At 36.2% G+C, this 25,784-nt stretch overlaps 2 protein-coding genes across 3 annotated transcripts; one reads left to right on the forward strand and one right to left on the reverse strand.

Annotated features, from left to right (window-relative positions):
• The first annotated feature begins 4,733 nt into the window (after positions 1 to 4,733).
• On the forward strand, positions 4,734 to 15,029 carry LOC148863079 (ubiquitin-conjugating enzyme E2 2). Its single transcript, XM_088975971.1, has 6 exons — positions 4,734 to 5,117; positions 6,271 to 6,404; positions 6,505 to 6,530; positions 9,286 to 9,375; positions 10,014 to 10,102; positions 14,698 to 15,029. The coding sequence occupies exons 2-6, from the start codon at positions 6,280 to 6,282 to the stop codon at positions 14,824 to 14,826; spliced, it is 459 nt and encodes a 152-aa protein (XP_088832097.1). The 5' UTR covers positions 4,734 to 5,117; positions 6,271 to 6,279; the 3' UTR covers positions 14,827 to 15,029.
• A 3,519-nt stretch (positions 15,030 to 18,548) lies between these two features.
• Positions 18,549 to 23,205, reverse strand: LOC148863080 (putative LRR receptor-like serine/threonine-protein kinase At1g14390). 2 transcript variants are annotated; one of them, XR_016110408.1, is made up of 8 exons: positions 21,257 to 23,205; positions 20,928 to 21,061; positions 20,101 to 20,344; positions 19,810 to 20,003; positions 19,647 to 19,696; positions 19,393 to 19,514; positions 19,205 to 19,316; positions 18,549 to 18,985 (listed from the first exon to the last, which is right to left on the reverse strand). XR_016110408.1 is itself a non-coding variant. In XM_088979974.1 (7 exons), the coding sequence occupies exons 1-7, from the start codon at positions 22,500 to 22,502 to the stop codon at positions 18,701 to 18,703; spliced, it is 2,265 nt and encodes a 754-aa protein (XP_088836100.1). In that variant the 5' UTR covers positions 22,503 to 23,205; the 3' UTR covers positions 18,549 to 18,700. The 2 variants fall into 2 exon arrangements, 1 of the variants encoding a protein (XP_088836100.1); XM_088979974.1 differs by lacking the exon at positions 19,393 to 19,514.
• Positions 23,206 to 25,784: the final 2,579 nt, after the last annotated feature.

Here is a 25,784-nt window from a genome sequence, read left to right on the forward strand (position 1 = left end):
CCATGTTAGACACGAGTGTATCTAGGGCTGTTAATGGATCATATAATGGTTCAATCCGATCCCGTCTGATGTGAATCCATTGCAAATGTATCAGGTTTAATCTAATTCAATGAATATTTTGGACTATTATGAATTGGTCCAATTCAATGTTCAAATTGATTTTAATTTAGATTGATTCAATCCAAATATGGTCCATTGACGCCCGTATTCTAAATTTATATAAATGATTAGTTCAATCCGATATAAGTTCATTATAAATGAATCAAGTCCAATCCAATCCAATAAATAATTTTGACCATTAGACTGAAATGGTGGAATTCAATGTATCTTATTTATTTGTTCAATCCGTTCAAAACTTCAAATTGATTTAGATTTGGACCGGTCAAATCTAAACCCGGTATCGGTAGATTCACACACCCCTAAGTATATATATATATATATATATATATATATATATATATATATATATATTTAAATAAATTGGTCAAGAAATTTTCTCTTTTTTCTAATTTTTTTATTTTTTTTATTATATATCATTTTCAAGACGACCAATAAAAAAAAAGAGTATATGTAATCCTATTTACCCCTCTTGCCTATCCAGATCTTTAACTTTTTCTCACTTGCTACTTGGCAGACTTTCTATTCACGTCATTCTCCATTTTTGAGAGAAAAAAGGGGGGCGGAAAGAGGACTTAACCAAGCATACCAGGCGAAAGGAGACCAAGCATACCAGGCCAAGAATATCAAATTGGATGTGACCAAGCAGACCAAAGCAAAATCCCGTGCTCGACAAGAACACCAAATCAGGCGTGACCAGGCGGAAAAACATTGTTGACAAGGAGAGAGCTAGCAGACCAGGCGTGATCAGGCATGAAAGCAAGCCAAGAAGAACAGGTGTGTTTTGATTTTGTATTCTGCGAACAGAGTATCCAGTTATCAGAAATTCCAATTTCAGACATTAAAATTTATATTAAATTAGTTTTCCTGTTTGTTAAGTTTTTTTTTTCTTTTTTTAATTTAATTTTACGTACTTCTGATACCAGGACATAACCTGCACTCTGAATCTATGGGTTGTTCATATGATCAATCACAACCACCATCACTCATTGATGCAGATTTGTCAGATTCTGCAACATCTTTCAACATGGAGGAGTGCTGGATATGAGGTTACAATAGATTCCACGGGCATTCTTTCCAGAATATTTCATAGCATTGATCTTGCAGATATTGGCCTAACAGGAACCAAGCTCGACGATGCCAGGGAGGTTATCATGCATGCTGAGCTGCTGTTTGGAAATATTACCTTGAGCCATGCAGATGGCATGGCAAGCTTCCTCACAGGCCCCCCTGCTTGACAAGTTGGATGCTCTTCCTGATACCTTTTCGAGAAGCTACAGTTGTAATTTGAGTTTCAAGGAAGCGAAAGAAGGTTTCCTACTTGGGAGTTTTCTTTTTGACTGTATTATAGAGTGCTTGGATTCCAAATATAGTCATTACTGATTTACTGTAAGTCAGGATACAAGACATGGGCGAAACTGCCACTGCACATGAGTAGAGAGTTGCTGCTACAAGAGGTCTACGATGAGGTTGGAAGGAGATCTGATTTTGCTGGAAAAAAAATCCCAGATGAGATAATAGAGAGGGAGATGAATCATGGGTTGGGGAAATGGACAGATTTTGAGATTGAAGCATTTGAGGCGGGTACTGAAGTCGAGTTGGACATTTTGATGGATGAAATTGTTATGGACCTTTGGCAGTGTGGAGCTACTTTCTCTTGGATACTATAGAAAATAAGAAAACCCCCTAAGCCCTAACCCTGGCTTCTTATAAACAGCTAATCACTTTGTTTGCCTTTCTCTCTCTTCTCTGTTGAGTTTTTTGTTTTTTTTACTTTTGTGTAGGGCTCCTCTATCGAGAGTTTTGTAAGTTAAAGCTGCAGATTCTAGGTGCTATGCTGTAATTACGCGTCCATTGAACATGCTATAGAATGAGGGAACCTAACCTCTGTTGTACCTCCATGTTTCTCTACGATAAGATGAATTTATTTGTACAAATAATTGGGCTTCTTCACCTTCACAGGGGATTGTGTTTCTTGGAATATTCAGCATTGGTTTTTGTCCATGAAAATTGTATTTCACGGCTTTATCCAAGGGAGCCAAATCATCAGACATTATTCACTACACTAAACAATATATGAAAAGCATTTTAATAAGTAAAAACAAAACAAAGTAAAAAAGAAAAAGTGAAACTAAAGAAAACAATTGTAGGGAACTGAAGTGGCGTTAGAAAACAATTGTAGGGAACTGAAGTGGCGTTCGGACTGTTGTTAGCTACTTAGATTTCTAGATGACTTGTCCAAAATAACTTATATAAGTTATTTATTGTTGATCGTTAAGTTCATCTTTCTTGGCCCAATTTACTTAAAGTTTATTTATCAAATGTACTTTTTACTTGATGGTTAAAGAGTATCAATTACATTAAACACACCATATTCATGTTTTACGAGGCCTATATATATATATATAGGCAGTGAAGGATTTTTTTTTTTTTACTTTTTATCTCTTCTCCTAAAATTTATCCTAAACTACCTCCCCCACTATCTCCCACTTTCTCCAAAATTATCTCTAATTCCTATTTATCCTCTCCTACTTTTTATCTATATTTATCTAAAAAAAGTTTGGATTAAAAAATTTAAGAATTATTTAAATATTCCAAAAAAATTATATAATAACTTTAAAATATTTATTAAAAACACAAATTAATTTTATATTCTTACAAAATATATCACGAAATTATGTATTAACAATTTAAATTATATTTTTCCGGATTATCAATTTAAATGTTTTTCAAATATTTAATAATATGTAATAGCTTTAAATAAATAAAATTCAAACAAAAAAATTTAAATATTTTATAGATTATTTAAATATTTAAATAACTAAATATTTATCATAACTAGATTTTAAATAGTTAAAAAATGAAATTATGTAATAAATTTAAAAAGTTTCTTAAAAGTAGAAAAATAGTTACAACATAATATTGAAATGAATAATAATTTAATATTTTACAAAATTAATAATGATATTATGTAATAATAGTATAAACTATGCTTTTATGGATACTTAACTTCAATAAATAATTAATACTTTACATTTTATTTAAGTATTTAAATAACAAAATATTTAACATATTACATAACTAGATTTTAAATAGTTAAAATAAAGAAATTATGTAATAAGTTGAAAAAAATCTTCAGAGTAGAAAATTAATTATAATATAAAATTGAAATTAATAGTAATTTAATATTTTTACATAATATTGCAAATAACTAATTTCACTTATATCAAGTAATAACTCGAGTAAATAACTTTAAAAAATAATATTTATTAATAATAAATTTATCATCTTAATCTATATTTATTATATAATTATATATACCAAAATTAATATTTATTGTATTTAAGTAATTATTCATTATCAATATATTTTCAATAATTGTGTATTTTTGCTATAAATTTTCAATAATTATTGGAGATTAAACCATTGTTATTTATTAGAAATGAGACTATTAATTTAGCTGAAATTATGAGTGTTCATGAGTTGGTTCGGTTCGGTCTTTGGCTATTTGACCAACCAAATTGACCTGGTCAGGTTGGGGAGTTGTCAGCTAAAGCTGACTAACCTTTTTTGTGAAAACTGACCCACTCAAGTTGTATCGGTTTGGGTCGATTTTTTGGTTTGGTCAGTCAATTCAAAAGATTTAAACTTAAAATTTATATTTAATTTTAAAAATTATAGTGCAATTATTAAAAAATAGATTTATGATATAAAACATTTTAGACTAAGAAATATGGGAAATTTCCCACTTTTTCATATTAAAAATTATATTTAAAATATAAAATATTAATATATATCCATGGTTAGGTCGCTCGATTTTGGTTGGTTTACAAATGGCCAAAGTGAAATTGATCCAACTTGGTCAAATTGGAAAATCTTTGAACCAAATCCAACCTAAAATACTAGAAAATCGACCAACTCAAGTTGAGTTGATCGAATTGGTCGATTTCATCAATTTGATGAATAAACCTAATTGAAAATAATTATTGTTATTTTTGTATTATAAAAAAAATTATTAAAAGTAGTATATAAAATATGAGTAATTGTTAATTATTTAAAAAGCTAAAAATATAAAACAATTGTATACTCTTATGTGGTTCTATTAGGGTCATTTATTAACACATCTTATAGTTTTACATATTTACTTAAACATATCTTATAGTTTTCATTTTATTAAAACATCCCATATATTTTATAACTTATTTACTTAATCGACTTTTCATTAAGTAGTGTTTATTTTGCCATTAGGCCCATGATTTTTTATTCCAAAAATACCCTTAACACTTTCTTTTGTAGAAAAAATAAAATTAACCAAATGTAGCCAATAGAGTGGTTGTCTATATCTTATAAAGGGCAAAAATTGTATTTTTATTTTTATTTTCTTTTGATTAAATTTATTTAAATGAACATTAAGATAAACACTGTCATCTAATATAAGATTAATTAAATTCATTACAAATTATAAGTGATGCTTTATTAAAATTTTAACTATATAAGATAGATTTTTATATATCCAGAGATAATTTAGTAAACGACATTTTTCTATTATTTATATAAATCTAGTACTTCGCACGATCCCCGATGGTATTATAGTAGTACATAACTACGGCGGGGGCGAGGAGAATATATACGTAGGCATATACATGAAAAATTGTATTTGAAGGGGCGAGTGTCGTCATCAGAATATTCAGCTGGCAGAAAAAACAGAGGGGTGGCAGTGGCAAAGGCAAGGGATGCATTGCCAATGGGACTAAGAGATGGGGACGGCTGACCAAGAAAAGCCAACCACATCTCCATGAATCACCAAACCCTAACTCTCTCCACTCCTCTGCGTCGATCGTCCGCTATGGAGATCTTCCTCTGATCCTCTCCCTTCTTTTTCCTATATATCATCCTTTTTCAGTCGGAAACCCTAGATTTTATACGTAGAAGAAAACCCTAGCTTTCGTAGATACTCTGAAACTCTCGAAGAGTCAAAGCTTCTCGCCGCGTTTGCTCACGTGTGAGACATTTCTTTGATTTGTTTGTTCTTTATTTTCATTGCTCTTGTTGTTTGTTCTACTTTGATTTCGCTTGATTTGGTTCTGCAGTTATTTTAATTAATATGGAAAACATTATCTAAGAAAAAAGAGAGAACTATTCATTTTCCATCTGAAGCTCTGTGAATAAACTATATGCCTGGCTTTGTTTCTATTATTGTTTAATTCAGTTTGGGGATGAAGCTCGTGTTGTGGATCTCGGTTTTCTGATTGTGATGCATATTACCAGAATAGTCCTGAAAATATGGATCGAAGGCATTTGAGATGCGAGGAATCTTCTTTTCCTTTGGATTGAATGGCTCCAATCCAATTTCTGTTACTTTTCAAAGTTGAAAATAAGTTGAAATTATGGTTTATGCAGAGAAATCCATGTTATATAATATTTTCTTTTATTTTCATGGGCCAATTACATTGGTCAATGTTACAATTCTGATACTTGGGACGTTATACAAAATTGAGCTTATGCTTTAAAGATTCTATATCTAGGTTTCTAGGTAGCAAACTAGCAATGTCCTCTGCAAATTTTAAGCGATTCAATTATGATCTTGTTGCATATATATTTATGTCTGCGATCAGAATTTAGTTTATACACCATTCTTATGTTTTTCTTAATGTAATTTGGAATGATTGAGTACAACTTTTGTAAACTTTTTACATAAGGCTGCGTTTGGAAACGATGCAAATGGAGTGTAAATCCCGGTTCAGGGTAAATTTACACTCTGGTTCACCTTTGCTTGTGTTTGGCAACATTAAATTTATGCATTGACAAATGACAGAAAACACATTTTCCAATGCATATTTACATTGATAATAAGATGCAAAAGTAGATCAATAGAAAATTTGCATTCAAGTGGGCTTTTGATAAAAAAAGGCATATGCTTTATTGGAATTCATGTTAACATCCATTGCAGCTAAAAGTCTGTTTGGTAAGAAGGTAAATTGGTCAATACAAAATTAGCCCATGTTTGCAATTTATATGGATCGTTTTACACTCTACACATTTGCATCGTTTCCAAACACAGCCTAAACTATCTATTTATTTTTGCTTTAGTTTTCTATTTTAGAGAAGCCAGTTTCTGAAATTAGTATGTTTGTTTTTGGTTGAATACCATAGGCGGTGAGGATGTCGACTCCTGCAAGGAAGAGATTGATGAGGGATTTCAAGAGGCTGCAGCAAGATCCTCCTGCAGGCATCAGTGGTGCACCTCAAGACAATAATATAATGCTTTGGAATGCTGTTATATTTGGGTAAGTATGAAGTAAAGATGCTTTTTTTTTTCTTTTGTTACTTTCCTCTTTCTTATCTTAGTTTGGTTGGTTATGCATTTTTTTTGGTTTTGTATTTCAGCCCTGATGATACTCCTTGGGATGGAGGTGAGTCAATCTTTTAACCCCAAATTTAACTTGAAGAAGATGCTAAACCATCCGGTAGATGGATCATTTCTTTTTATTAATTTTTCTCACATATGGTGGCTTTCTTTCAGTTGATAAATACCTTTGTTATTTTTTATATTCTGGAAACATTTTAAGTCATAATTCTCCTTGGATAGCATGTTTCAACCTTTCCTATGAACTCCTCAGAGGTGGCATTAATTAAATAATTTTTTTGAAGAAGGTTAGGCATTATATTGCAAAAGAAAGAGAATTTATTACATCAGCCCATGTACAATGAGAGCCTGTACACCGGGATTATACAAAAAGACCTGAGAAATCAGTTAAAAAACGGTCTAGCTTGCAAAAAAGACAAAATCTGGACACCAATAAAAGTCATTTGTACACTTAACCAAGAATACAGAAAACCTATAACTTTGTTCTTGACTGAAGCTACATCACTATAATTATTGTAGAAAAATCCGGCTGTTCCTTTCCTTCCAAAGAGCCCCCAGGATAGCAGCTGGAAAATCCTCCAAAGCTGCTTGCCCCTTACATTCAAACCCTTGAGAGTCCACCCTTGTAGAACCTGAAGGACTGAAAGGGGCAGACAAGAACACCAAAGCAAGATAAAGCCATTTCCGAAAGCTGATGAGAAAAACTGCAGTGGATGACAATGTGATTAGAGGATTCAGGGACCTCATTGCAGAAGGAGCAACAAATACTAGGAAGATGCATCTCCCTTCTGAGCAGTCGATCTGTAGTTAGGCATTGATCAAGTGCTGCAGTCCAAACCAGGAAGGCAACTTCTGAGGGTGCATGGGAATTCCAGATTACAGTCCAAGGGAAGTTTCCATCCTCACCAACCACAAGGTTGTTGTAGAAGGTTTGAGAAGAGTATTTACCAGAGGTCTCCCAAGACCAGATTCTTTCATCATCAGACTGGGTTGGGCTTGAAACCATGAATGTGACTTAGTAGCTCAGTTAGTGGACCAAATTCCCAACCATTGAGATTTCTTCTGAAAGCAGGGCCCCAAATTATCTCACCATTCACTGATTCAAAGCAGTCTTCAACCAGGAATTAATTTAATAATATACGTGGTTGGTTTAAAAAAGGACAGCCCATTGCACAAGGTTCCCGCCAATGCAGGGTCTGGGGGGGACAGATGTATGCAGCCTTACCCCTGCACATATTCCAAGATTTGAACCCTGGTCATGGTCACCCAGGTTACAATGGAGCAACCCAACTGTTGTGCCAATGCTACCTGTTCCTAATCAACTCAATGCAACTAAGCCTTGTCCCGATGGATGCTGTGAGCTGCATGGACCCTGTTACGCCATTCCATTAACTCTGTTCAGTATCATATCCAGCGATAAATTGTTGGTACTCAAATACATTTTGGCCTGCCCTTAGATCTTCTAGACCCCTCAGCTTGCAGTAGGTCACTTGTTCTCATAGGTACTGTAAATGGTCTTCTCTGCAGATGATGAAAACCAACCAATAAGGTGTTTGAGCATCTTTCTGTATTCAGTATGTGAGATGGTGCCATATTGGTGAGGTTTCTAAGTTCTGGTCCTTCTGGAGGTGCACTTTCTACTGTAAGAGATCTGGTTTATATTGGGTGTAAACACCAGACACAGTGGGGAGATGGAGCAGGGTTTTTGGAATGAGGAATAGTTGAGTTGAATTGGAGGTTAGTTGCATGTGAAAACCCATGCTTGAAATACAAGGAACATCTTTGTGTTACAATACATGTGATCTTAAAACCATTATTTGCATTATCAACGATATTTGGTAAAATTTCCCCGAAATATCCCCAATTCGCTAGGTGTTAATATGAATTTTTGTGGGAACCTTTGTTTTTTTTTTTCAAATATCTCTTGACATTTTGCCAATATGTTGGTAATATGTTAGATTTCATTGATAAACTATATAATTATATATTTAAGGTTTAAAATTTGTTGATATTATTATTATTTTTTGATATTTCATTCTAATCATCATAGTTTTTTTAAATGCTCCTAAAAGAACCAATTGGGGGGAATTGGTTATTAGATAATTGGCGTACTATTTCAAAAAACAGAAAAATGCATATAACTACAAAAGAGTATTATCAATCTAATCAAAACATATAGTAACAAAAAAGACAAAATGGCAAGTAATTAGCATTATTTAATGAAGAGAAGATAGCTAAATGACTAAAAGGGAGACAAAGATACCTATTAAAGTCTCTTAATTTTCTTTTATTTGATTTATGCAGTTCTTTGCTATGGTTTTTTGAACCTTAAATGTGCAACTATGTTTCTTATAATGATTTCTTGAAGGTTAATTAACTAATTCCATGTTTTTAGAAAATTTTCTTGCTTTTTTTTATTTTCCAAATATCTTATTGAAATTAGTGAAATATCTCTGAAATATCTCCACCTCTACATGGAAAAATGTCCATCAATGTCGAAATTGTGAATCGTGCTTAGAATTATTCCCTTGAATGGGTCTGCTTGTAGTATATTGTTGAATGATACTTACAGTTTTTAGGTTCAGGGTTTTCTGTGTGACCTACTTTGTGTTCCCATAATAAATTTAAGTTTCAAGGTTTTATTGAATTTATAGATTGATGTATCTATTTTTCTGCTAATGATTGTTAAATTCTAATGTCATAGCAAATATGTAATACATCTTCCTTTTTTAATTTCTATTCAGTCTGTAGCATCTTACTTCTTTGACCATATCTTTTGAACTGTTGTTTGAATCTTTCAGGTACGTTTAAGTTGACCCTTCAGTTTTCAGAGGATTATCCGAATAAGCCACCAACTGTTCGATTTGTTTCTCGAATGTTCCATCCAAATAGTAAGTTGAGAGCAAGAAGTGCAAAATGGTGCCATATGCATTTGCAATCTCTAATAGGATAATGGGCTATCAGCAGTTTTCATTTTGGATTACATTTAGAAATTGTAATAAATGTCTTAGAAGGTGCAAGTGGTGTATGCCCTGATGCGCAACTTCAAGGTGAGGCAAAAGGGGAAAGCCTTGAGGCAAATGGGGGAGGCATGCATACACACAAGGCTTACACCTCTGGTGCAAAGGTGTGCATAAGGTGTACACCTCTGTTGTGCCTTATACAGTAATCATACACCTGTCATGTCTTAAATCCTTGGGTCTTTTATTTATGATATTGAATGAAGCAGCACACTTTTGAAAACTCTTGAAGACTTGAGTATCCCGTATCTCTACTTTAAATCCTGGACTATTAACAATCCAAATTAGAAAACAATTTTGGGTTCCAACACAATGTTCTTTCCTTGATATTGTCACCTCCTCATTCCCTTCTTCCTTTCCCATTCTCCCCTTCTTCTGTCTCATTCTCCCTATTTCCAGTAGTAAAATTAGTTTATAACCTTGTATTGGTTAATGAAGGCTACAGTTTGGTGTTCATTCTATCCATTCATCCTCTTACTTTTTTCTTTTTGGTTTTTGAACTTTGCCAGTTTATGCCGATGGGAGTATTTGTCTGGATATTCTACAGAACCAATGGAGTCCAATTTATGATGTAGCAGCTATACTTACATCAATCCAGGTACAATTGATTATTCCGTTTGTTGTCTGTTGCTTCCTTACATCTGTCCACTGCATTTTATTACTCTTTTTCAACTCATGGAATGAAATTAATTAAGAATTCTTTGCCTGATGGCTTATCATGAGCTTTTATTTTGCCTATCAATGTAATATAATGTTTGTTTATAAAAAGAAGATGGTACACTGCTACACTCTAAAAGTCTGGAATTCATACTCTTGAGCTTTGATTAAGTGCTATTCAAACTCTTTTAGTTAGGCTAAAAATGACAAGGCGTTGAATTAGAAGTATGACATGCTGATGGGCTTTTATTCATCAGTGTTTTCAAAGCGTTGACTAGTCATTTGAGGGCCAGACTGATTTCATCACTAACTAGTCCTCATGATGTGGTCACCTAGGATAACTAAGCATCCACTAAGTTGAGTAGTCGATTAATGCCTAGTCAACCACAGCAGGGGCTGAAGTTGGTGGTAAGTCATTAAACTATAGATGCCAAGGCCAGGCTATGAAACAGTGGAGCACCTTGTTGCTTAGGCGCCTAGGTGATGGGTTTTCTTAAATAAAACTCCTAAATTATAGGGTAATTCTCTAGGTTCTATAGCAAATAGCAATCATCTTTCACTAGTAATTATCAATAATCTTTCTCAAGTAAGTATAAACTTTATATCAAAATATAGAAAGTCAACATATTCATGAGAAGGAAAAGAAGAAAGAGAAGAATATTTAGAAAATAAAGGGCCTGAGCCCCTGTTTTTTTGTTAGGAAAATTGGAAGTGAAAGGGTGGAAGAATGTGTTGATTGGATCATTGGATAAAAAATTGCTTATTGGTTTAGGTTTTGAAGTCTTCAAGGAGACAAAGATCAGAAAATTGTTGCATTAGCCAAACGAGGAAGAAACAGGCATAGATTGTATTTGGTGGGGGATTGATTACTAGGGAATCTGATCCTCAGTATTGCATACAAACTGGTGGTGACAGACGGGAAAGGTAGTAGAAGCTACCTAGGGACAATGAGCTTCTTGGCACATTGTCCATGTTATAGCCTATTTTCTGTCGCCAATGTATAAAAGTGAACAGGTACCAATAAAAGCACGTGCTAATTATCGGTCTGCAACAGGATCTGGGAGTCATCCCATTGTTTAAGTACAATAACCTTATTGAAATTACTGTGTCTCTTTGAAATACCTTTCCATACACTTTGAGCCATAAAGTACTTAGAGTGATTTGAGTTTCTCCATCAAGGGTATTGCTGCCTATGTTACCCAGACATGACAAGGACATTTCTGGAAAAGGTGTTGGATATGGGATTTTACACTAAAAATCATCTAATGCAGTACAACAACCTTGTACACTATTATCTAATGCAGTACAAGAGGGTGTTGCCAGTCTGCGATTTTTCCACTACACCAAGCAATTACCCCTATGAAGTTCATTGAAAGCTGGGATAGGTTAATTCCATTTTTTGATAAATATTACATCTTATTTCTGGCATGCTTCCTCTTTTTTTTTTTGTGATAAGACTAGTATATACTCTTCTTGTCAAAAAGGTCTGGTTGTTTACTTAGAAAGAAGATGGAAAAGAAAACATCGTTAACTTAGTTGAATTTTCACTGCTAGATCGTCGTTTGAACCAATCATCTGTCCAGAGGTCACTTGCAATTGTTCCTGCACAATGACAAGCTGGACTCGTTGTTTAACAAAGGTAATTGAGCCCAGTTGCTTATTTAAGAAGATGGAAAAGTAAACATACTCAGTTAAATTTTCACTCTTAGATCTTCCTTTGAACTGCTCATCTGTCCAGAGGTAATTGAGCCCACATTTATTAAAAAGAAAAAGAAAGAAAAGGTAATTGAGCCCAGTGGTTGGGTGGCAAAGTGGCTGAACCACTTTGTGTAAAAAAATGCCAAAGGTTAGGACCATATTCAGTCTACCCCTCCCAAGACCCCAGATAGCTGGGGACAAACATTGCGCAATGGTTTTGTTCTATTATTTCTGTGGTAAAAAATTCAGAACATGAGATGTAGGACAAGTTCAGTTCTAGTCCTTAGAGAATGTTGAATGGTCTTCTTGATCAGAGTTTTATGGCTGTCAATGGCTGTAATGGCTTCTTGGAGGAATAAGAGAGAAAATACCTGGAATCACTACAGGGTGCCTAGAATCACTCTAGGCATAAGCTGAAGAAAAACTCAATATAATTCATTGCCTTTGTGTAAAACGTCCATACATATTCATAGACTCTAAACTCATAATAATCCTAGGAGTCAAACTGTTAGACTCAATAATCCTAGTAGGACTCAAACTAAGTTGTCATATCCTATTTCAATTCAAAGAAGACTCAATAACTCTAATACTACTTATGCAATGACTCTGAAACTAGACAAATTAAACCCTATCATTGTTCCCTACATAAAATTGTAAAAATGACAAAAATACCCTACTGTCCAAAAATACAGAAATACATAAAATTTCACAAAATCCCAATTTTGACTCTCCAGCTCCTGCATCAACATGGTTGGCCTTTTGTTCAAGACACCAAAACATCAATATGTAGCTTTCAGAGGTTAAAGGGTAGAAGGAATTGAAAAGAATTTTTTTGTAATTGATTAAGTCATCAAATGGCTTGTTGGTTGTTGCCTTCAAGGAATTCAGAGATGACAATATTATTATTAGGGATATGAACTTCTTATCATGGTCTTTTTTTTTTATAAATGAGTAATATTTTATTAAACCAGCAAATAAGAGTTACATGCAACCCATGGAAAGGTACGAGATGCAACCTTTCCTTTAAAACTAGTTACAGAATTATAAGTACAATAGAAATTACACAGAAGCCCAAAATAAAGTAGCCTGAAGAACCCCCTGTTTTGCAAGTGAATCAGCCATTGAGTTTGCTGATCTACCTACCCACTGAACTCTGATTGTCATATTCTTTGTTAGCCATTTAACCTTTTTGAGAAGATCTCTAAAACCCCAGATCACAGTGTCCGGATCCTTCAACCAACCCACTATCACCTGGGAATCCCCTTCAAAAATCAGATGCTCTATGTCTAGCTGATTTGCAAGCTGGATTCCTTGTACAGCAGCAAGTAATTCGACCCTTAAACCCACTATCACCCCAGATCACAGTGTCCGGATCCTTCAGCCAACTCACTATCACCTTGGAATTCCCTTCAAAAATCAGATGCTCTATGTCTAGCTGATTTGCAAGCTGGATTCCTTGTACAGCAGCAAGTAATTCGACCCTTAAACCCACTATCACCTGGGAATCTCCTTCAATAATCAGATGCTCTATGCCTAGCTGATTTGCAAGCTGGATTCCTTGTACAGCAGCAAGTAATTCGGCCCTTAAAGAGTATCCCACACCCGCAGGACCTGAGTACGAAAATATAATGCTACTGTCTTTGTTTCTCAGCACTCCTCCTATGCCTCAAGGTCCTGGATTTCCTTGGCTATTTCCATCAAAATTCAGCTTAATAAACTCCTCCCCTGGTGGCATCCATTACTTCTTATCATGGTCTTCCTCCTATCATTTTTAACATGGTAGTGGGTTGGGTTCCCTATTTTACTAGGTGAGTGTTCTGGGAATTGAGACTCGTTTGGGATGAGTGGAATATTAATATTATGATGGGCAGGTTATCTATGTTGTTTTAGTTGACTTTCCAAATATGGGGTTGTTCTTCCTCTACTAATGCCCTTGCAGTTTGAAAGGGACTAGAGTAATTTATTAGAAGAGTATTGGGTACAAGAAAAAAGGACTTGGCATTAGATGTGTTCTTTCCAGCACCATTGTATAGCATATCGGTGGTGCATAGATGCGTTCTGTAATAACTTGTCTTGATTTTATGAGGACACTTCCTCTTTTCCTTTTTCTGCTAAAGCTACAAGGAACCATTCTGTGATAACTTTGTCTTGGATATATTGGGCAATCAACTATAATCCACCTTGAGGGCCATAATGCTTGAAGAGTACAAAACAACCCCTTTGCGGCTCATGAATTGTGTCTGTGGTGCATCCTGTGTATTTGTCCCATTCATCCTTGTATCATGAATCAACTCCATTTCTTCCGTCATCTTTTCAGATGGTTTGTTAAGGTGTTTAGCCTGCATTTTCTAATGATGCAGAAATGGTATGTATGATGTGCCGATGTGTATTTGTGTTACCAGCATCTCAAACTGGATTATTTTCTATCCTTAATGGAGAAAATTCTGAAAGTATTCTTGAATTAAATAGAAAGCACATAAAGGTCTGCCATTACTCGATATTCATCTTTGCAGTATTTCAATTTATTTGGTTGAATGACGAGTTATTAGATTGAAGGCACAATGTTGGGAATACACTGGTTTGCTATAGTTGTCTAGTAAAGTGGTTTAGTTATCTCAGATCTATTAGGTGGCATGGTTGAGTTCAATGCTTGTTATGGCTAATTACTAGTAAAAAAAAATTGGGACCTTTAACAGCTGTGCTACCAGAAGTTTCAACCACAAGTTTTATTTTTTTTAGTATTAGCATTGGTTCAAGATCATGTAAAGTCAGTTATACATTCTGCTTCTTACAGCATTCCGTATGAAAATTACTAAGTGTGATTGCTTTTGATTGCAGTCGTTGCTTTGTGATCCAAATCCAAACTCACCTGCAAACTCAGAAGCTGCGCGTATGTTTAGTGAGAACAAGCGTGAATATAACAGGAGAGTACGTGAAATTGTTGAACAGAGCTGGACAGCTGATTGATATTTCCTGGTAGGGTGTTTTGGATGCTTCTGGAAGTTTGAGAAATGTCACAAGTGATATTGACACTCGTAAACCATTGTACTGCAAGCACCCTCTGACTCGATTACATTGTTTGTTTGTTTTCCTTTGGGAATGAATATTAGGTCATTATGTCGATTTATGGGGAAACCTGGCAATGATAGTTTACATTGTATTTTTCTCAATCCCTAGAACCTAGAGTCGAGGGTGTCTCAGCTGGGGGCCTGGGGCGGCTTTTGAACAGCTTGGCTAAAATATCACTATACCAGCATGCTGCCATGCACTGAAAGACTTAGCTGTAGCTCTGAAGGTTTGCCAGGTGGTAGCCGGTAGATGTATTTCCCACAACTCGAGTATCCCGGTTCCTAGCCCTGTAGCTCCAAGCTTTACTCAATATGAAACTGTGCTCCAAGCCTCCAACCTGAACCTGGTTAAATTAATTAGGTTATCAAATGTAACCTATTTCATCACATGAATATGACCCCTATACTTGCAAGGGCTATATTTGTAAATATCTCAATATTACTATGTGCTTGGTCCGGCCTACCTGTCTACCTCCCTTGAAACTAAACTAAAATAAGGGGAAAATTACAGATGGCTACCATGTACTTTGTGGTAAAGACTTGAGGGTCTGAGCTTTCAATGTGATAATCAATCCCTTGAGCTTTTAAAAATATACTCAAATTTTTTAAAATGCTCCATGTTTTTTCAACGTGATAACCGATTGTCACTGTTCTTCTTTTACCTTCAGACTTCAGACGTAAATCACCCTGATTCTCTCATACACAGTACACACACGCACCAGCTGACAGGTTGTGCTGGCTAGGGATGGAGAGAGAGAGAGAGTAATGAGTAATGACTGGTGGTGGTTATTCTCCTTTCAGTGTTTTAGAGGTTTCCGGGTTGGAGGAAGAAAGAAATGGGGGAAACAGGACCAGCTGTTGCCATGGGTTGTGTTCTCGATTCGCACAGGTGGAGATGTTGCTCTGTTATTTGCTCAAACGAAAAAAGATGACAAAGTAGAGAAAGAGACTCAAATAGCCCACCTTATTAAAAAATAATGAGAAGGGTAGTTTTGAGATCTTGAAACGTTCGAAGTGGCACGTGACTTTAAATGTTATGTTAACGGCCAAAGTTGTGTATGTATCAGTCCTGGCTCAACTCAAGTTAATGAATTATTTAAATTTCAGTTTGACCGAAGACAAAGTTATAGACACCGGGCTGGGCAACTCGTCACATAAGGTGGAGGTGGAGTTCGGTGACTATTCTATTTCATTTTGTCGGTTCGGGTTGGAGTGGCCCTAGTCCGAGACAATGGCTGGTTTCAGAATTCAGACATTGCCTCAACTTGTATAATTTTTATAGGGGAAATCGGCATTTAAGGGATTATTTGATTTGTGGGAATAGGGATTTGGAACGGGTCATTTTAATTTTAATTGTTTGATTGGGTGGAATTAAAATTTTATTCCCATTCCTGATGGATTGGCATTCCTCATTTTAAGGAATGAACATTCCTTCCCCTCCCTGACCATTCCTTCCCCTCCCTAGGGAATTAAATCCCATTCTAACTTATTATAATATTGATTTCATTCTTGTCTGAAAAATAGGCCGTGAGCAAAACGTGGCAAAGAATAGAAGTCAGCAAGGGTGAATGGTGTCACATAGGCATTCCATCAGCAAAGCTTCATTAATTGTATCTCTATAAAAGCGAACATTGATTTCTATGCACTTCTCTTGTTTCATAAAATTTTATTTTGGAGCTTCTTGAAACGAGAAAGCATTTATTGACACTTTGCTAATATGGGTGCCTAATGGCTAGTGGTGGCAATTGGGCGGATTGGGTTGGGTTTGGTTTCGGTTGAGTTTCAACCCAATCCATTTAACCCGCCAACCCATTAATGGCCCAATTATATAAAATTAAATGGGTTGGGTTCAACCCAAACCTGCTTTAACCCAAGGTCTATTTTGGATTCAGGTCGACTTGGATCGGGTCAAATCGCATTGAATTGATCCGGATTTTGGTCAAATTGATTTAGATTTATGTTGGGCGAAATATGTCGATTCAAGACAAAATTAAATTTAGTCAATAATTAATAGAAAATTAATGCATTAATTACAAATTATTTAATTCAAATGAAGAAAATAAAAAATTGCTAAAAAATTAATACTAATATCCATAATGGTTAATCCAATGGTTATCCACAACCCAACCCAACCCATTTAAATGAGTGAATTGGGTGACGGGTTAATTACACAACCCATCAAGTAAATGAACGGGTTGGGCAGGTTAAATACTGGGTGGATTAGGCAGATTCAAGGGTTGGATGAAAAATTGCCGCCCCTACTAATGATGCCTATATATTATAAACGCCCTCATTAATAATTTTCTCGATTTTATAATCACATAAATACAAAATATTTATTGAATAAATGTAATAGGACCTACTTTTCTACCTAGTACCTACTTAATTGAATCCTTCTCCTCTCACTTATACGTAACTGAAACTTGCTTACACTCTGTCAGGCAAAATGCATGCATGGATCTATCAAATATCAATATCATCTAGCTGGAACCTACATTCTGTTAGAAGGCTAGTGATAGACAGAGAGGCAGCTTTGAGTTACATAAATCTTAACCTAACTATGGCCTACCATGCGTCTGATACATGATACATGTTTAAAGACTCCATCCAGGTCTGAAACCGACGATTCTAGCGTTTTCTTCTTTTTTTTTCTTTCTCATTAATTTGTTCCTTTGGTGGGAATTGTGGATGAGTTGGTATGATGCAGGGAGACTCGCACGGGGCCCCTGGCCATCGGCCTTGTGGTTTTGTTCCTTTCAGTCCATAATAAAGTGCATGTATTATTGCTGCATGTGCTTTCTCAGTCTCAGTTGTCAAATGGCATTCTAGTGCGGTTGTTGGCTATGCTCCATCCAAGTGGTGGCATATATGCTATGTGGTTTGTGGGTCTTGCTAGGAACAAATTGTGTGATGTGAGCTGCCAGTGTCATACCAACCTTATCTGCAAACCCAGAGAGGACGCAGTTCTCTATAGTGATGATTGATGAATATATTGAATATACCTCATCTCTAACTCTAAGATAAGATGTTCATTACACTTTTGGCCTGGATAATTGGCCGTATCGTCCCTCCAGATGGCAACTGGAGGTTTTTGTGAAACAAGTTCGGGATTGGCACTGGAGGGAATAACACCGCTCTGGTCCACATGCACCTAAATGCTTTTTGTATGGGACTTCTGCCATCAGAAATTAACCTGGGTTCTGGGCATGCAACAGGGAAGTTAGACATCGATCTAAGCCTGGTTTTGGTTGGTGCAGTCTAAAAGCTATCAACCTTCACAAGATGGACTTTCTAGCTATATCATATGTAGGTTTCCTTCTTAATTAAGATATTTATTAAGTATAAACAATTATTATATTTAAAACAGCTTTATTGTTGTACCAAGTTGTAACGGTACAGCCTTTAATGTTGTTCAGTTTAGTTTTTTTTTTTTTTTCCCTAGATTGATGAATAGGGCAGCCCATACTCCGTAGATTGTCTTAGTTAGCTAAGTTCTCTGATGAAGATTCTGTTTCTTGGGCTAGACCTCCATGTACTGAATAGTTTGTTTCCTCCTTCTGTTAGTGCTTTAGTCTTTTAAATTTTAATTATCAAAGAAAAAAATAGTTGTATCGGTACAAGTTTAGGCCAACTGGGAAAATAATAACGTGAAAGAGTATGCCTTATTGACTTACAGGATATATGATAAGCTTCAAATGTACAGAAAAAAAGAAATTTATAACAATAAGATCTACTAATAAATAGTGACTGCACAGTGGGGAAGAGGAAATTAATCAAGGTCTGTATGTACTGATGCTTCCGCTAAGGTTCCCACTAAGGTTTCCACTGATTTTGCCGCTGAGGTTTCCACTAGTGGCCCATCCGTCCTGAACTTGAACTGAATACTGCAAATTCCAGAGAACATCTTCTATTGATGGCCGCTGTCTAGGGTCTTTAGATAGACATTTGATGGTAATTTCAACTGCGGTTCTTAATGATTCATAAGCAAATGTGCCTCGAATGGCAGGATCTGTAACTGCTCGGAGCTTTGCTGGGGCTTCTGTTAAGCCCTTCTCTAGCTGTAAACCAAAACAAGTATTTACAGTAAATAAAACAGAACAATTAACTAGATGTAAAAAATTTGAAGTTCCATGATATAGAAAATAATCGACCCTTTTGAAGCTCTGGGGCAATTAACCAGATGCTTGAGTCAGTATAGGCAGGAAGGAATTAGAAACATTTCAATTTTATGGACAAATTTTGTCTAGAATTTGGATAGTGGAAAAAGGTATTTGTACCTGAAGTCTTATCACGTCCAGTTCATTTTGGGATGTGATTTGTTTACCCGTAATTACTTCTACTATAATAGCACCAAGCTGATAAATATCATCTTTCTCTGCATGTTCAGCACTGCAAAAAAAATATATATATGGAACTTTCATAAGAAAACAAAGTTAAATTAAAAGCAATGTCCAGTTGGGCTTACAAATTTGCATGATCATAACTTGATCTTTTTGCTTGTATACACTCAGACACTGTGTAATTGCATCTTGGAGACTCAATATACCAAATTTCCATGCCTCTAAAGTTACAGCAGAATCCATGACACTAATATTACCACAGCCACAGGCCACAACATAGTTATAAACCATTTGTGAGCAAGATCAGAGGAACCTTCTTTAGAACTGTTTAAAAGAGAAACAACAGAAAAAGAAAGAAAGAGAAGGAAGAATAATTTACCTCCCAATATTACCGAGAAAATCTCTATTGGAAGGGTCTTGTGAACCTACCTGGACACCCAATAAAGAGAGAGGAGGCTTAATGAAAAATGTAGACCCTTATAGATATACTTTAGACCAAAGACGTATATAACATATTGAAGTTTAGCTTAATTTGAACTCACTCGAGCCGGCAGTGGCAGATTATAGCTACTAATTTTTGGTGTGAAATTATCATCCAGCAAAATATTCTCAATCTTCAGATCATTCCCAAAAATGCCAGGTGAAATTCCTGTATGCAAGAACTGTATTCCCCTGGCAACACCTATATTAATAGCCATTCTCTGTGGCCATTTTAATGTTTCCCGCCTTCTCCAGTCTGCAAATGAGATCAAAGATAGATGAGGTATTGAATTTGTTTGTTTAATGAAACTAATATTTGAGAAATCTGAACCAATAATATCTGTTTGTTTTACCAGTTAGATGACTCCTTAATGCCCCATTTGAAATATGTTCCAGAACAAGAAACAAAGTGTTTGCTGCATTGGGGTGATCCTGAAATGTAACAATGCAATGTCCAAGAATTCCAACCAAGTGCCGATGCCTTAGCTTTGAAATCACTTCCATGTGCTGCAGTAAGCTCTGAGGTGAATGCTTGTCCTTTAGTTTTAAGCATCGCACTGCAACTGCAGAACCTTCTCTGAGCCAACCTTTGTAAAGCTGAAAACATGAAAATCATTTGGTTTGAGTTTGAGGGATTCATAGAGGACTAGACATACTACATCTACCACTATTCCATTAGTGCATTATTGTTATGATTTATCTGTGAAGTAAATGCTTCTTCTTAATAACCGGTAATATGGGTTATTCATGACTGATGGACTTGACATTGCCAAAGCTCCCAATAACAGACAATCCGATCCCTGTTATCATTTTTCTTGATTAAGTAGTGTGAGAACCAAAGTAGCTAATAACAACTGGTGGCCAAATACCACAATTCAACTTATCTGGTAACCAAACTCAACCCTAAAGTTTTTGAACACACAATCAGTGAAAATCATATTCTATTTCCCCGAGTACTTGCAGTGTCAAGATTTAAGGTCCTATCATCAAATGTGACTGGAGGAGTTGGCACTAAACCAGTTGAGTACAACTTACTTGACATAAAAGTTCTGTAAAATTGCTTAATATCCACAATGCTTATGCATACTATGAGACCAAAATCATGACGTATACCAGAAGATGTTTCATCTTTCTTTTTCTTTTTCATTCTAAAACCCATGATGAAGACTTTCTGTCTTACCTGTCCATATGATCCTTGGCCCAATAAATTTGTTTGGTCGAAGTTATTCGTTGCTTCTTCAATCTCCTCCATGGTGAATTCATGATATGGTGGGAGCTCAAGTGCTCCCAATCTCATTGTGTGGGATACATACCCTGTCAAAGAACATTTTTTTTTCGCTTTATTAACGAAATTTAATCTCACAATAAGATTAAACCAAGCAACAAAGACTCCATGATGATCAAAAAGTTATATTAATATTGGAGATACTTTGAGGAACTAATTTAGGTGAAAGACTGATTAATCCTCTGCAATTGATAATCCATAGAAACAGAGAAGGAAGGTCTTACTTGTATCCGCAGCAGAAGGTTTATTGACCATATGTTTGTTGAATCTGCTGGTTCCATGCTTCCTTGATCTTGTCATCCTAAAGATCACAAGAAGTAACAAGCCCAATGCGATCACACCACCCACAATACCCCCGCCAATTCCTAGTATGAGGCCTAACTTGCTGCTCGAATGGTGCTTTGTTTTCGGAGTTGTGGTGGGTTTTACAGCCAACGCTTCCTGGTCGCAAAAGGAGGTGGGGTGCTGATAATTCGAGTTCCCACTGGATAAACAATTCCAGGAGTAGAGCACAACGCGGTTCGAAGAGTTAGATCCTATGCACGACGACAATTTTCCCGTCAGGAGGTTGTTGGAAAGATCCACAAAACCAAGTTTGTCGCTGCAAGAAATAGTCGTCGGAAGGGCTCCTGTCAATTTATTTCTGGCCAGATTGAGATACTGGATTGATCGCATAGAAAACAGAGCAGTGGGAATGGGCCCCTTTAATTGATTGGAAGAGATGTCTAACCGCTGCAGCGCATCAAATTTCTTGAAGTCGAGACGAATTTCAGACTGAAACGTGTTGTTCTTCAGTATAATGGTCACGAGCTTGTTCCCCAGAGAGGGAAATTGGGGTCCGAGAAGATTGCCACTCAGATCCAGTTCTTCCAGAACCGCTAAACTGGTGAGATCTGGGACCGTTCCATTGAACAAATTATCAGCCAAAACAAGACTGCTGAGGTTCTTGAAGGTGGAAATTGACGGAGGAATCTGTCCGTATATGAAATTGGAGCTTATGTTCAGGACTTGAAGAGACCGGAAACGATTGATCTTGGGGGGTAGTGGACCCCATATTCCCAGCGACACAAGCGTCAACACCTTCAAGCTAGCAAGCTTGGTAAGGATGGTGAAGAATGAATCAATTGAGAAGCTCTGAGATAGAGTTTGCTCAGAAACGGAAAAACCGGAGTTCCTCCCTGAGGCCGGTTTTGGGTTGACAGAAGGAGAGCTTCTGTTCCCAATGACAGTTAATTCAGTTACATGGTTACCTGAGCAGACAATTGTGAGAGATGGCGATGGAGGAAGGTAGCAGAAGTTGGTCCAATTATTCCATCCTTGGAACGCAGGTGGAAACTCCAGAAGCTGTTGGACTCGAAAAAGGATTCGATTTTCAAATGGCGACAATTGCGCAACGGAGGGAGGAGGAAGCAGAGCCAAAATGAGGATTGCAAAGAATATACAGTATGAACAGCGAGTCGTCGCCTCCATTGTTCAAAGGAGTCAAAACACAACTCTAGTCATTCCAAAGCTCAGCAAGGGAAAGAGATGAGAAAAGCCCAGCTTCATTTATGATTTACCACTTGTTTTAAGATACCGAAAGAGACTGACTAGCTGTAGCTGGAACAGAATCATCAGAATTCAGAACAATAGCAATTACTGCCATTTATGGGAAAAACAGCAAGTATGAATTGCACTGTACTTCTCATAAAATCTGACACTGAGAAACTGTTGAAGAAGAGAAGAGGAGAAATTTCCAATATCTGTTTTTTTGTCAGAAATCGGCAAATGTTCTCTATAAAATGGAAAGCTACCCTTTTCTTTCTAGCAGAGAGTCTCAGTCTATGATCAAAAGAAGGGAGCTATTGAGTATGGTCTATGGAGGGTGATTTGAGATTTTGAGTTTATATTTGCAGAAATTATATATCAAAGTAGAACAGGAAAGAATAAGAGACTCTCACTCTCATCATTGAACAAGCTTTTGGTCAATTTCAATTTTACATGATTGGAATTTGAAGATGAATGAATTATACAGGAGTGCTGGCTGATCAAAAGGAGTGGACCATGCAAAGAGAAGTGTAGTAACCAAGTACAGACGAAGGAGAGAATCTATAATTTTCATTGCTTATTTACTTATTTATGCTTATGAAAATTGAAAAGAGAAAAGAAAAAAAAAAAGAGTCATGATCCTATGGATCGCAATCCATCGTATCAAATAGCTATCGGATTTCCAAAATCGTTGATTTCCAGTGCTCGGCCGCCGTTGAACTGACGTTTCGGGATCCACGGCCACGGGCGGGTATCTCGAAGTTCAAAGCAACATGACACCCACCCCCACGCCAGCACGTGGATTCCGTGAAATGCTTTCAGCGTTTCGGGGTTTAAATTCATAAATTAATGAACGACGATGACGAGGGGCCTGTGGTGTCGGGTGTGGCACTCTTTTTTTAGTTTAGGGTAAAATATAAAGCCCTCCTCTTAGGATTGTGACAATCATGAAAACCTCTCCTCAACTTTTATTTTAATAAAAACCTCCCATTAATTACTGACTTAAACAAAACGGAAAAGAATGAACTGGCTAAATGCAGATATCTGATTTTTACTGCAAACCTATAAAAACAACTCACACTTTATGCACTAATATACGTCCGTAAATTAGCATCAATTTTGAACTGGTACCTACTCCAATAATATTTTATACCTGTAAATTTAACCCAGGGTCAGAATTTGTAAGATAAAATAAATATTTAACTTAATAACCCATTTGCTTTCCAGCTATCGTAGTTGTTGTAAATGCAGTTATTGTAAATGCTTTGCAGGTCGCAATAAACGTCCAATTTCATTTGCTTTCCGTTTTTCTTTTTCTTTTCTTTTTTTCTTGATAGGAATTTCGATGGTGATAGATTAAAAGAGAAAGAGGACGATAAATAAGTTATAACAAATTAATGTTTCTTTTAAAATTATTTTAATAATACGTAAAAATAAGTATTTTGAAAAAATAATGCATCAATCAAATGCTTTTCTGTCAGGGTTCGTGATGAAAAAGAGGCTTTTTCGAGTGTTCCAAAAGTTCAGAGAAATTTGAAGAGAGGTTTTTATGATTGTCAGAAACCTGAGGGGGAAGGTTTTTCTTATTTTAAGGGAATAACAAAAGGTTTGAATACCCTTGAATTGATTCAATCTTACAGAAACGGCTAAATACGTAGTCCCTTTCCGGTAGTCCACGCTCCGCAGCTCGAAGATCAAAGCGATAGGTATGGTATAATATGATCAAAGCCATCCAATGAAGTGATTAGTTGATGCATTGACAGTGTAGATGGAATGTACGTGTACGACACTGAACTTGGGTGGCTTTACGGGAAATTGTGTCGGTGAAGTTATAAGTTATGCGTTGAAGTTGAAGTTGGACTACACAGTCAACCAACATGTATGGCAACTGGCATGCATTTGTAAAATATATTCGGATATATGCATGAAATATTTAAAAATAAAAAAGAAAATCTGTGTAAGCGAGTGAACTGATGTCGTTGTGGTGGGGCAGGTAAGAACGGATGGATGATTCATGATTGGCTGAGGATGAGGAATGTACCTAATCCCCCCCCCCCCCCTCCTTTCTTGCTTTATTTTTTCGCAAGTGAACTGTGAAAGCGTATGAATAGGACAATCACAGGCAGCATGTCATGTGTGCATGCATGCTCAATCTATGTGCTTCGATGTCTCGAATATTTTGACAAATTTACTGCTTCATCCAACGGTTTGAATAATCCGGGACCCGGCATATATATAATGGAACTCTTAACCGCTATGTAAACATTACTGTGACTTCACTCTTCAGTATATTGGGAGGTGTTTTTTTATGGCGTAGAACTGTGCTTAGCTATCATTTAATAAATAAAGAAGACTTGGAAGAATAAAATAATGGACGACTAGACCAATCGAACAGATCAGTCGTTTTATAATTTTTATATTTTATAATTTATTTTTTATGATAAGAAATTAGAAAAAAAAAAAGATGGGGAAGGGGAATATGGAGGAGAAGGAGACATTTAAACCGGCCAAACCTGAAACCTACCGCTTTGGATCCCTTCATTTAATAATTGGGTCCGACCTAACCCCACTACTTCGGCCTAGGTTCCAGCTTATTCCACCTGATTTTCAGCCAAGGATCCGGCTATTCCTTGGTAAGCTCTTTCAAGAACAGGAACAATAAGCGGGCAGGTTCGGGGCGGGGTCATACTGCCCGTTTCCATCCTCGACTTTGAAATTAACCCTATTTTCGTCCTTGATTCTCAACGGCAATGAGTTTTTTTATGGGAATTTGAATCTCCAAAAATTTTTAAATAATAATATTTTTACTTAAAATAAATAAAAGTTTTAAATTATATATAATCACCTAATCGAGTCAAAGCGGGGCAGGAACCTCAATCCCCAAACCCGTCTCACCCCGCCAAAATAATCTCCATCCCCTATCGCGGGAATCGTGTCCATTCGCGAGCGAGAGCTACACCCTTGTATAGTTGTAGGCTTGTACAAGTACGTGTGTCCGAGGTCCGGATCCAGTAGCCACATCCTTGGAAGCACACTCGGTGAGCACTATCTGATTCTGATCTGCACTGCTCTTGTACCGTGTAACAGATGAATATGATGGACAATATCGAAATTGTGTTGTTTCGGGACAACCAACTTCTCACTACAAGCTACAGTGAATCTCGACTTAAGATTGTGACTGTTAAATGGCAACGACTTCGAGGGTCAGCTTCGTGTAAAGACAAG

Source organism: Nelumbo lutea, chromosome 3 (assembly GCF_056320005.1).
Source record: "Nelumbo lutea isolate HS-2025 chromosome 3, American lotus-T2T, whole genome shotgun sequence".
Lineage (NCBI taxonomy): Eukaryota > Viridiplantae > Streptophyta > Magnoliopsida > Proteales > Nelumbonaceae > Nelumbo > Nelumbo lutea.